General features: G+C 33.2%; 1 protein-coding gene across 2 annotated transcripts in view; it reads right to left on the bottom strand.

Annotated features, from left to right (window-relative positions):
* Window positions 1-13,078, bottom strand: part of LOC141446846 (uncharacterized) — a 31,155-nt gene extending 18,077 nt beyond the window's left edge. Inside the window, exons 1-12 of one of the 2 annotated variants that reach the window (XM_074113713.1) lie at window positions 12,809-13,078; window positions 11,266-11,479; window positions 9,995-10,139; window positions 9,772-9,910; window positions 8,344-8,623; window positions 6,963-7,150; window positions 6,315-6,539; window positions 5,175-5,299; window positions 3,819-4,034; window positions 2,038-2,116; window positions 1,808-1,917; window positions 82-276 (exon numbers count right to left, since the gene is read on the bottom strand). In XM_074113713.1, coding sequence (XP_073969814.1) covers window positions 82-276; window positions 1,808-1,917; window positions 2,038-2,116; window positions 3,819-4,034; window positions 5,175-5,299; window positions 6,315-6,539; window positions 6,963-7,150; window positions 8,344-8,623; window positions 9,772-9,910; window positions 9,995-10,139; window positions 11,266-11,479; window positions 12,809-12,967 — 2,075 coding nt within the window. In that variant the 5' untranslated portion in view covers window positions 12,968-13,078. Of the gene's footprint in view, window positions 1-81; window positions 277-1,807; window positions 1,918-2,037; window positions 2,117-3,818; window positions 4,035-5,174; window positions 5,300-6,314; window positions 6,540-6,962; window positions 7,151-8,343; window positions 8,624-9,771; window positions 9,911-9,994; window positions 10,140-11,265; window positions 11,480-12,808 lie in introns of those variants that run through there. The other variant, XM_074113714.1, reaches the window with a different exon arrangement.
* Between the last annotated feature and the right edge of the window lie 69 nt (window positions 13,079-13,147).

Below are 13,147 nucleotides of genomic sequence, written 5' to 3'. Positions count from 1 at the left end.
ATCTGAATTGTAATAAACATTTTTTAATTATCATTAAAAAAAACAATAAAAATGAGAATTTAAAAAAAAAAAAAAAATTACTCTATATTTTCAGAAAATTGACCTTCTTGTAGTGGATCAATAAAAATTAATATTTCCTGACTTTTGCCAGCCGCTAATTTGAATTTTCTGGGTTCAACGTAGGCGATTACATTGTGTGAACATTTTATCGGCTGACACCATTCTACATTGATTTCATAATTGTGAGGATTTGTAGCTAAAATTGTAGCTCTTTTCCTATAAAATTAACAAAAAATAAATTAATTAATTAAAAATAATAAAGCAAAGTGATTAGCCCGCAAGAATCCAACGCCAAGATCATCACGGGTTCGAATCCAGCTGCTGCATCACCTTACAGTGATGAACAGTGTTGTCTGTACCTTTGGGAGAGAATAGTTTGCCCTAATTGAAAGCTCTAGGCGCTAATAACCTCACATGTTGATGTGCGTACCTTAAAATAAAAATAGTAATGATAGTTCTAAAACTCTGTGTAAACGTACACAGTTTCATTTGCTACAAATCTCAAGGTTAAAAATTGAAATTTATAAAACATGTTAGTTCTTCGTAAACTATAGTTTGTTAACATCATACTCGAAAATCTTGAAAAAGTACACAAATAAAAAAAAGTCTTTAAAGTGATTTTTCCAATTGATAGACTACCTTTACTGCTAAGTCCCAAAATAAAAAAAGCACATTATAAGTTTCAGCTAGCTGTGAGTGTTTTGAAGGTAGAGTGTTTATACATATATACGAGATGTGGCTATTAAATAACGAGACTATTGCTGTAAAACATTTTATCTTAAATTTATACATATTTAGTTATCATCACCTTCTATATACACCCCTCCCCTATCACTAAAACGCTCCATGCGAATTTACCATTGTTCGAAATAGTGCTGGAAGTCTTTTTCTGTGAGCTCCAACATGACGCGTGCCGCTTTTTCTTTCACAGCTTCAATGGTCTGAAATCGTGTTCCTTTTAATGCAGATTTGACTTTAGGGAACAGATAAAAGTCACATGGAGCCAGGTCAGGCGATTAAGGCGGATTACCTAAAACTGGGATGTTGTACTTGGCTAGAAACTGTTCTTGACAGACAATGCAGTGTCAGCCAGCGCGTAGGAGAACCCATGACTTGTTCTTTCACAAATCGGGTCGTTTTTTCCTTAGTCTTTTACGGAGTTGAGCAAGCACCACACTGTAGTAATGTTGATTAATTATAATCGATATTTTCAACCGTTTTGGAGGTGGAAGGGCGACCCGGGCGGTCATCATCTCCGACGTCTTCTCACGGCAATCTTGGATCACACAAAAACTTGCGCACGTGATTAACATTCATCACCATAAATCATTCTTATAATAAAAGATCAAGTTTCAGTAGCGGTTTTACCAAGTTTCATGTGAAATTTCACGACAATTCGTTGCTCTACTACCTTGTGTAGAATCATGTTTTCGGCTAAACGAAACTAACATCTCTTACACAAACACGTCAGGTTCCGGCCAGACAAATTTCTCTACAAACACTTGAGACGCTGCAATCGAAAGAGGAAGACTTTACGCTGCACAGCTGGCGGTCGTTAGGATATGGGCGGATGCATAGTTCTTCTGTAGCACCATCAGTCTCGTTATTTAATAGCCACACCTCGTACACATTGAGCACTGAATTAAAGGGGCACTACTTGAAATTGTAATCGATAATCTCTTTTCAAATGTTAGGGTTCTTAAATAAGAAATTTAAATACATTTTAAACAGTAAATTATAGCCTCACCTTTTAAAACTCGTATTCCAGAAATAGATAAAATATTTATTAAATTCCACAAATGGAATTTCCACTTGAATCCATACCTCAATGTCGAATAGTTCTAGTGAGAATGACCCCTAGAAAAAAATTAAGAAAAGTTTTTTTTGAATCTAAAACTTATAAGATTATTCATATTTTAAGAATAATGTGAAAATTTTGAGTAGTGAACTTGAAAATAAATAAATAAAACAATTAACATTATCATTTTCATGGGTTACAAATTTTTCCAGACATTCTTCTGTTAGACATTCCGCAGGAAGGCAATCAATTATTAATCTGCCAAAAAAAAAAATAAATTATTTAATAAAAATACAAAAGTGTGTATGATAATGTAATGGGTGTCTTTTTGTCACAAATTTTTTATTTTTTTTAATTTCTGCATTTAAAAAAATTTAAAAAAAGTATCAAAATATTTACTGCAACAAGTTGCATTTATAGTTGGTCATTTGTATACTATCGTAATTTGTAATTATAGGTGTCTAGAGAAATATTTTTAATTGTCATAAGATTAAATGTTTATTAATAAATTCAATCATGATCACAATAGATTAATAAGTTAGGGTGTAGAGATTTCAACTTCACTTACGAGGGTCGTTTGAAAAGTCCGTGCAAAAATAAAAACTACTTAATTTTTTGGGGTAAACCTTTTTTATTTTTCAACATAGTCTCCTTTTAGGCTTATACACTTCGTCCAACGCTGCTCTAGTTTGTTGATCCCTTCCGAATAATAGGATTTGTCCAAGTCTGAAAAATAGCCATTCGTTTCTGCAATCACCTCCTCGTTTGAATAAAATCTTTTTCCCGCCAGCCATTTCTTCATATTGGGGAACAAATAGTAGTCCGAGGGAGCCAAGTCTGGAGAATAGGGGGGATGTGAAACGAGTTGGAACCCTATTTCCATTAATTTTGCGACCACAACTGCTGTGGTGTTAGCTGGTGCGTTGTCGTGATGGAAAAGGACTTTTTTGTGGGCCAATCGTGGGCGTTTTTCTTGCAGCTCGGTTTTCAAACGGTCCAATAACGATGAATAATATGAACCTGTAATAGTTTTACCCTTTTCCAGATAGTCGATGAGGATTATTCCTTGCGAATCCCAAAAGACAGTCGCCACAATCTTTCCGGCCGAAGGAACGGTCTTCGCCTTTTTTGGCGCAGATTCCCCCTTGGTAACCCATTGTTTAGATTGTTCTTTGGTCTCAGGAGTGTAGTGATGTATCCATGTTTCATCCACAGTGACGAAACGACGCTTAAAGTCCTGCGGATTCTTCTGGAACAGCTGCAAACCGTCCTTGCAACACTTCACACGATTTCGTTTTTGGTCAAGCGTGAGCAATCGCGGCACCCATCTTGCGGATAGCTTTGTAATGTCCAAATGTTGATGCAAAATATTATGTACCCGTTCATTCGAGATGCCCACAGCACTAGCAATCTCACGCACCTTCACTCTTCTGTCATCCATCACCATATCATGGATTTTATCAATGATTTCTGGTGTAGTAACCTCAACAGGGCGTCCAGAACGTTCAGCGCCCATATGGCCACTCCGAAAATTTTGAAACCACTTATAAACTGTTCTAATCGAAGGTGCAGAGTCACCATAATGTTTATCAAGCTTCTCTTTAGTCTCCTGAGGCGTTTTGCCTTTCATAAAGTAGTGTTTAATCAACACACGAAATTCTTTTTCGTCCATTTTTTGAAAATCACTCGACTTCCTCGATTCAAACGAAGGCCAAACACAAAGAAATAGACCGATCTGGCTGAAACTTGGTGTGTGTTCTTCCAAGAGATGCTGCTAACTAAACATAACCTCGATACGCGCCAGTAGTGCTATCTCTCTGACTTTACACGGACTTTTCAAACGACCCTCGTATGTTTAATTATTTTAAATATTGTACCCATCAATCTCTCAAATTATCTTATTTCCAATAAAGTATGATAACAAGAACTAATTTTAGAAACAAAAATCACTAAGTATAACCTTAATTTACATCGATAAGTTCCTGGTCGAATGGATGGATCCGTAAAATTTACAACAATTGTGAATATTGAATCATATCTAGCCAGTAACATATGAAAATCACACTTGACTGAAATACTATCTTCAGGAAAATTTTTGAATAGATTTCCCTCATAAACTTGTATTTCTTCCAAATGTATGTTTCCACTTTGCCATTTATATGTATAATTTATTCGACTGTAAGAAATAAGAGAAATGTTAGACAAAAATATAGCTATTGTTTAATAATAAATGACTGATTTTTTTTTATAATCTAGTATTTACATAGAAAAGCTTGAGCCTTCTCTTTTACTAAAATTTTCCGCTCTAAGTTGATCAAATATACTGCGGGCAACCGTCAAACTAAATCGTCACTTAGGAGCCGTTAAAATTCAATCTAGAAAAATTGTCAACCATTGCCCACCTATCAAGTCTACATTGAAGCTCATAAACTAAGATAAGATAAATAAATAACTGTATTTTATGCAAGCTTACATATTACAGGCGGTTCTGATTTGTAAATTAATATTCATTAACAATCCCAATGATTAGGGTTTTCAGAAAAACAAATAAAATTATTCCTGCAGTTACGCAAATAAATTATAAATAAATAATATATAATGACAAACCAGTTTAATAATAATATAAAGTAAAGTAAAGCTCACAAACTTCTAAAAACCAGTTTATATTCTGAAGATGCAAAAGCACTAAGAAATTTCAATTAAATTGAATGACCACTAAACTGACTACAAGATAAACTTTTCCTTTCACGAGATTCAAAGATCTATGTACAGACCAAACCATTCCTCTACAAAGTGGTTATTAGAAAAGATGTTACTCTTCGTCTGAAGTGTGACCAGTAAAAATGGTAATGGTCAAGAAACTCCAGACATTACAGAAGCAATTTCTCAGAGCTCGACTCACTCCAAGAGTTAGTTTCCATAATCCCTGAACACTCCAATTATCAAAAACCGTCTGCTGAAACTCCTTACCATACCAGATTCGTCATCCTAACCCACTCTGCCGCGATACAGCCTCCTACGATCCATCCAGTCCCTATAGGCACAAAATTAAAAATCGTTCTCTAACTTTCTCCTCTAGCTGAAAATTTTAATAATAAAGTTTATCGATCTACATGATCGACAGCCACGGATCGACATCCGAGCAAACACTTCTCAAGGAAAACAACGGCTTACATTGTATTGACACATACAAAACAACTTTTTTTAAGCTAATAACCAACTTGAAAACGGATATACAGAACATTTGGTAAGATCTCATTACTTCCTGGTAACTAGGAGAACGAAAATAAAAAATCTATTGCTGATAATCCATTACCTTGCATTTCTTATTGAAATAGTTCGTACTACAGTTCTCTCAGGACAAGTAACTCCTAAGTGGACGAATTGTTTACATGTAGGATCTTCTATGATATCAGCTGAGAGATAAGAACTTGCGGTATTCTGTAAAATTTAAAATTATTATTATTTAAATTTATAACTTGATGTACTCATGATTCACAGACTCTGGCTTAAATTAAAGACAAAATGCTTTTTGAGACAGTATTGGGATCGCATCAAATTTTTAGGAGAGTTTTCATCTCAAATGATCGTTTTGAAGCCTTTTAAGAGATATTCTTGCTCACAAATTAGTTTCGAGAAAATTCTATTACATAAATTGTAGTAAAGATGTTTAAATTGTATTTTTTCAATCGAGGTATCTAATTTTTTTTTTTTAATTTCAACATTCTGAACGGATCAACATCTGAATTCATTAGCTCAGATGCACTGCCGTCCTCCGGACAGTGTTCTCTCATTACAGACAATACTGTCTACAGTCGGACAGTAAGCTGCACCTAGGAAGAGAAAATTTTAGGGATCAGCAGTTGGGATTCCAACCCAATAACACCTGAAAAAATGCACTCTTATGCTATCTAGTGGCTAAAGCTTGAACTAAACATTTCTAATTGTTCTAACAAATGCCGCTGGACATTGTCTTGGTTCTGATAGTAAAAGTAATTCAGTCGATTCTTTTTGACTTTTTTTTAAATTATTTTATTTCAATATAACGTTTTTTATTTATTATATAAAAGTGGTATTAGATTGATGCCAATTAATTTTAGAAGAATCCATAACTTGTGATGGAAGAAAGAATATTGCCAATTTAATTCATTTCTTTTTAGTTTTGACAACCTATTGACCTAGAAACTAGATCATTTTCAGGGCTTAAGCTATTTGACAATCATTTTTTTTTTTTATATTGTTACATTGTAAGGTTGTTGTCTCTTCTGTTCTGTTTGCTTAAGCTACATTTGAAATATCTGTAGCTATTTCTTTCATGTTTTGCTAGTTGTAATTCAAACTGGACAGGAGAGGATCTAAGCCGAGTCTTCTAAAGCAGTATTGAGCAGTGTTTGAACGGTTTTTGTGGTTAAATAAATTATTAAAAATATCTAAATTTTAAATAATATGTACTCACTAATAATTTGATCTTGCAAGGATCAAATGCTACGGCATCACCAATAACAAGAAACGATCTTGAAGTCATATTGTTACAAATGATTCTATACGTTTCAACGAAGACACCGTCCAATTTTGGTCTGAATTTTATTTTTAATATGATTTTCTGATCTTTCTCAACAGCAAATTTGGCCGGCGATATTTTGAACGGTGGAGTTTCCACTTCTCCATGTATATTCCAGCTCTGGAATATTATTCTTATAATTATTATCGTATTTTAGAATTTTCACATCTAATAATAATGATTAGCTATTTTATTTAAATTTAAGTAGCATCAACATCTGAGATTATTGGCGCCCGGGGCTTTTTTTAGTGTACTGCCGGCCTCCGGGTAGTGTTCTCTCTGTACTGATTAAACTGTATACCACCGGACAGTGAGCTGATTTGTTTAGGGCGGGCAATGGTTTTACTTGGGAGGAGTTGTAAGAAACAGGCGATTGTATTCGTAACCGACCTGATAAAGGTGCTCGAGAAAGAGTGGACTCCTCTCAGTTCCTGTGATTTCCTCCACATCCTAGGATCGAAAGGGTTACTTTAGGGACTACTAGACACCAGTAAGAGTATAAATAAAATTCTATTCAAATTTCACTAACTATAAAATACTTACTAAATACTTTTTCCGTATCCATTGAAGATCGGAAATCAAATAAAATGTTGCAACACCTCCAACATTGTATAACTGGGTAAAAAATATGTTCTTACTTCCTGTTAGTATTTCTCCACAATCAAATACATTACTTTGCATAATCATTGCACTTGTTAATGCCTCTGGTTGCATTTTTAGATAACATCTACCTGAAAAATGGAAAAGTTAAATTTTAATTTTCATTAAAATGGTGGAAAGGATAGAAAAAATTCTGGTACTTTTGAGAGGCTTTAAGTAATTTCTTAAGATCGAATTTTAGACAAAAATATGTTTAAATTATAATGGTGAGCTTTGGAGTAAGATAAACTTAATTCAACTATTTCAATTATTTCATCCTCATGGTATTGTTTTCATCATTCCCCGTTTTGGATTTACATTCATCTTTCTTTGAGATGAAATCACCAAAATTTTCCTTATAAAACTTTCATTTCCCACCTCGGGGAACAAAGATCTTTTAACATTAAAACAAGATATATTTAATAGGTATAAAATTTGGGTAGGCAGAGCTGGATATGCTCAAGTTATTGGCAACATTTGCTCATTGACTTTATTTCAAATTGAATGTCCATCAGAAAATGATGATTTGAGAATTTATTTTTGAGATGCGGCTTAGATACATAGGGAAGCACTTATTTTTGATGAATCTATAAGAAAGCTAAGATTTACTTTAACTAACTACACATTCGCACTACAATTAGTTTAATGGTTTTTCCATTTTTAAACAATTTGTTTACTTTATTCCGAGTTATGTTAGTATTTCTATTATTACTTTTCTTTTTTTATGTAAAAAAAAGTAACTTATTTATAACTGGTAACCATCAGTATAACTGGTAACCATCAGTATAACTGGTAACCATATTAAAGTCAGTATTTCTACCACAATTTTTTGTAATAAAACAATGCTAGTAGAGCCATTGCAAATTTGGCACAGAATTAAATCATGATTCCAACAATTCCAATCTCTGAGAACACAACAATTATTGTAGTTGTTTTAATGCATATCCGTTCCCTTTTATATTTTTGCTTCTATGTGCCCTAAAACCTCTTTATTTGTGGTAAATCTATATTCTCTTGTTTGTACACCTTTCACGCTACGCACCTTCCCTTTTTGACCGTATAAATGTGTGTTAGATTAGTTATAATGAATGAATAACTTTAGCCTATAACAAACTGAAGCCAGGACAAAAGTGTAAATTACATCGAGTTTAAACACCCAATTATTTAAATGAGTTTAATTTTAATGAAAGCTTGACTAAATTCCATGAAGTGGGCTCTACAATTTTTGTAGTTTTTCTCTTTTTAGTTTTATTTTTAGATAATAGAGAAACAATTCTTTACTTACTTTTCAAACATGGTGGCTCTAAGTATGCCACGATAGGTATCTTCATATGAAATAATTGTTCACTTTGTAGAATGAATCTGTCATAATGATCATCATAGTCTGGACAATAGAAGGTAATGTTTAGGGTCAGATACATTCCTGGCGCTATGAACATATCTAAATCTTTGGCAATCTTTTTACAAATGTTAATGTCGCTCAACTCGAATATCTGTGTTAATTTTGGACGTACGATTATCATATGAATGACAAATGGTGTGAAATTATTTATTCTCACAGATTGCTGCAAGAAATTGTATTAATTTTCATTAAAAAATATTAATTAAATCCTTCAGGACTTATTAATGGAGTAAAAAAAAAGAGAAGGTGGTAAATGAGTTTAAAAAACACTTGATAAATAGGTCAAAGATTAGAATTCTTTTTTCATTATTTTCTTCTCTTCCTAAAAAAAGACGAAGTATTGCGATCAAAATTACTATTTAGAATTTTCTCCAGTAACATCCATTTTGAGCATCCATAAATCCACAAAAAAGCAGTTTTAACAAATGGATTTGACGGACCGAAAATGATCAGTATAATTCGAAAAGGAAACATAGATTTTGGATTAAATCAAATCTACTAACCGGATATGCCACTTAAATTATTAGATATTTACTCGAAAATGGCTCCCACAATTTCTCTAAACTTGGCATACTTTAATAGTTCCTACAACTTTTAATTAAAAGTTGGGCTTTTCTGTAAATCCCATTTCAGTGATCAGATTAATAGGGTGTTACTGCCTATTAAATATTAATAAGGATTAAGTAAATGTAACTACAATTTCTTAAATTAAAACTGACCGAAAATTCATTTCTCTGAATAGTTTTTAATTATTTCTTCGAAAAAGATAAAAGTGAACAACTAAAATATTGTTTTCAACTAATTTTGGGTACCAAAATAATTTTCAAATTACTAATAATTACGTAAAATACGATAAGAAGAAGTGGGTGGGTGGGCTTGTTCGCATCAGAAATTTTTTTATCATGAAAAATGAAAATAAAAGCTAAAAACATAAGTAAGAAAAAGTTTTTTTAAAGAAAATACAATTTCCTCGTACTTCAATACTCTTGACCCCCAACTTACACTTCTTACCTTATCCCCAAACGAATTCCTAAATAGAATTTTCATAAGAAAATAATTCAAGTAAAAACACTTTTCACTTTATAGGACCCAGTTAAATGTTAATTCGGAATTTGGTGTGCTCAGTGTAATTGGGCTTCGATTTACCTATGAATGAAGTGCGATGGCTTTTTAAATTGAGGAGCGAATTACTTTGAATTACACACCCTGGGAAGAAAAAGATGTATGTAATTTGGGTGTGTAAGAGAAAAGAAAAAAAAAGAAAAACATTGATTTTTCACAGTTAAGACTACTACCAAAAGAGGAAATTACCGTATAAGTTTCCCCAGCCACATAATTGGAAAATAATACAACTTTTGGTTCTACAATTATCCCTTTAGTGCTTCCATTTTGAAAATATTTGTCCCTTTTCAGTAACGGTCGTTCTTCAATAAATTTTTTAATCTTTATCCTGTAAACAAGACATTGATAATTAAGTTATGTGGTCACATTTTATATGTTCGTTAAATAAATATTATGTTAAAAACATCACAACTTTTTAGAGGATTTGACCGCTTTATGTATTCTTTCAGGTATGGACTCTTCATCCAACATAGTTAGATGTGGACATCGATTTTGAGGCGAAATAATTCTATCGAGCTTATGCTTCTTTACGCTGGTGGTTCTCGCAGCTGCTGCAGCTGCAATTTTTACAAAGTAAAATCAATTTAAAAAGAGATACAACATACTTTAGTATCATTTCAGGGTATTGTTGCGTTATGATAGGGATGACCATGAAATGATACTTTAGTACCATTTTAGGAATAGAATTTTAACCGGGACCACCTGTTCCGAGGGAAGGAACAAGAGTCATTCTGAGCAACAAAACATCTAGTTGAGCAATTCTGTAATTTCAGAACTTTAGAAATACATTAACTACTCCTTAAGGGGCATCTAAGTGGTATGACGTACATTTCACTGACAGTAGGGAAAGCCTATTATCAGAAAACACAAATTTTAAAACACACATAAGTGGTATGACGTACATTTCACTGACAGTAGGGAAAGCCTATTATCAGAAAACACAAATTTTAAAACACACATAAGTGGTATGACGTACTGACAGTAGGGAAAGCCTATTATCAGAAAACACACATAAGTAGTATAACGTACATTTCACTGACAGTAGGGAAAGCCTATTATCAGAAAACTCAAATTTTAAAACACACATTTTGGTATTGAACACAAAGTTTTATTATTGTTAGGTTGTTTAAGAACTGTAACTCAGCATCACATTTGATGCAACTTAGACCGACCACTGACATTGAGAAGACTGCTTATGCCCGAAAAAGACTGTGGATAACATTGGTTTTAATCTCTTTCGATTAGTCCCAGTAGCCCACTAACTGATGTATTCAGTTTATTCTAAGATGCCCTTAGAAAAAACAAAAAAAAACCAGATTATCTTGGGGACAGACTTGGCTCTGTAGCCAAAACTGGCATATATTGTGACCACGCTTTGTTGTTCTCCTGAAGCAATCCTGTTCTTTTTACAAGGTCCACCAGTCCTTGTTACGTACTAGCTCCTACAGCTTCCAAGTGTCTGGTGTTATATCGCAAACCAGATAGACTATAAGAGAACACTATCAACTACCCGCCTTACCATCTTCTCAGTAGAAAAAGTAACGTGCCCTGAACATCAAAAGTCTTTAGCCTAATAACACTGGTCACCTCTATTACTACTTCTACGTAGACCAAACAGAAAGTCCCTTAAAAGTGGATATCAATAACCAAGATTTACAATTACTCAGTTATGAGATTGCTTACCGGATATAATGTCTGTAGGCTGGCCGATTACGTTCTTCAGCAGATGATATTTTTTAACATAATACTCTGGTAAATCTGCACCTTCGAATTTATTTACATGGAAGCCTTTTTCCCAAATGGATTCAGTTAGGACAAGATTTCGAGCCTGAGTTAGCATTAATGTATCTTCAGCATTGTGTAATTCTTCTTGATTTTTTTTATATTCTTCTAATGTCTAAAAGATTAAATAAAAAAATGAAATTACAATAGTTCTTATTGAATATATAATATATTGTAATATGCCATTACCAGTATTTTTGAAGAGCTATAAGCTCTTTGGATAGTTAACTTTATGTACTTTACCATAATTTCCGAAGCTTTAATTAAAGCTTAGTTATAATCTCGCCAAAGCTCTCTCTCAACGTATTACCGTATTCACTCTATTTATTCAATTAGGCTAAGTTGCATATGCATCTTAGTTGGAATTGAGATCTCCTAAATATTTCTATGCTTTAATTTTAATTCTAATAATAATACGTATGCTTCATGAAGCGCCTTTACAAAGTAAAAGCCTCTTTTTTTGGAGGTTTACGAATTCGAAATGTACATTCTAAATTACAATATTTAAAAATATGTACAGAAGATAAGGATGGAGCCAATAAAAATTAATACAAATACATTAATAAATAAATATTAAATTAAATACAAGAACAATAATGAAATATTACCTGTAGGTAAATGTATTCATAACAAACTAATTACAATAAAACACATTTAACGACTTCCTTTAATTTTGTAAATTAATGTTTAATCCATTAAGAACTGAACCGTCCGATCGATGTTGCCGACTCAATAGAAATGGTATTATTTCTTCTAATATTTTGTAAATACAGTGGGCATTCAATTGGAATGTCCGATAATGGGGGAACACTTAAGTCTTTAGTGTGGGGATTCACAAAAGTTATAGCCCAAGAAAATGGGCAACGTACACTACTGTCAACGAGGTATTAAGTTATAGTAGACTGGAGTTAGGCAATGCGACCAAGCATGAAGATGATGTTTTGAGACTTAATTTCATTTATGCGCTATGAAAACTTTGGCTTTTTGAGACCAAAAGAGATAGTAGCACAAAAAGAACTGTTAAGTAAAGTGTTCAACCTTTTTAGTAGGGGGAGGTTTCGTCTACTAGATCCAAAAAAGGGGAAGGCACCATAAGTCTCTTGTGGCTGCAGTGACGTGGGGCGGAGGTCCCGTCCCTTTCTAAGATAATCTAATTTCATCTAGCTTAATAACCCCCTTATTTTTTTAACCATTTTTCTAAGGGAGAGACGTGAATTTGCGAATTTCTGTGGGCTATTACAGGATCATGATTCGTGGAGGGTAAGGAGGCTTTATCTGGCGTAGTCATTAGTTGGCATTGAAAAATGTAAATAGAGAAAAGAATATGACCCAGAATGATGTCCTATGGAACTCTAGCTTCAAAGTGCTTGAATGGAGTGAAGTATGACCCCATTTGAACTCGGTTCATTATATTCAAAAAAGGGCTCGAAAAAATAAGAATTACCTGAGCATTATACAAATTGTTCCTGTCGCAAACTCTTTTTTCTAAAAACTTCCTAGAATTGGCACGAAGTACGTCGGCGATATCCAAAATGTTTAGGACTCCGTCATATGCGGCTGAAGGTATCAACGGTAGTTTCTGTTCTGGACCTTCCTCAGCCATTGTCTTCTACTTAAAAGTCACACTTTTTTCTACACTTTGAAAAAAAAATTAGTAAAAACTTTATTTTGTTTTGTTTACACTTATTTATTTATTTATTCTGGAAAACTATGGAAACGAGTTAAGAGTTAATTTTTTTGTTTACTACAATCATGGGAAAATCATTGCTTTCTTGATTTCCAT

Source organism: Rhodnius prolixus, unplaced genomic scaffold, assembly GCF_049639745.1.
Source record: "Rhodnius prolixus isolate KJV_2025 unplaced genomic scaffold, Rpr scaffold_7, whole genome shotgun sequence".
Taxonomy (NCBI): Eukaryota; Metazoa; Arthropoda; class Insecta; order Hemiptera; family Reduviidae; genus Rhodnius; species Rhodnius prolixus.
This window is presented reverse-complemented; position numbering and strand designations above follow the sequence as displayed.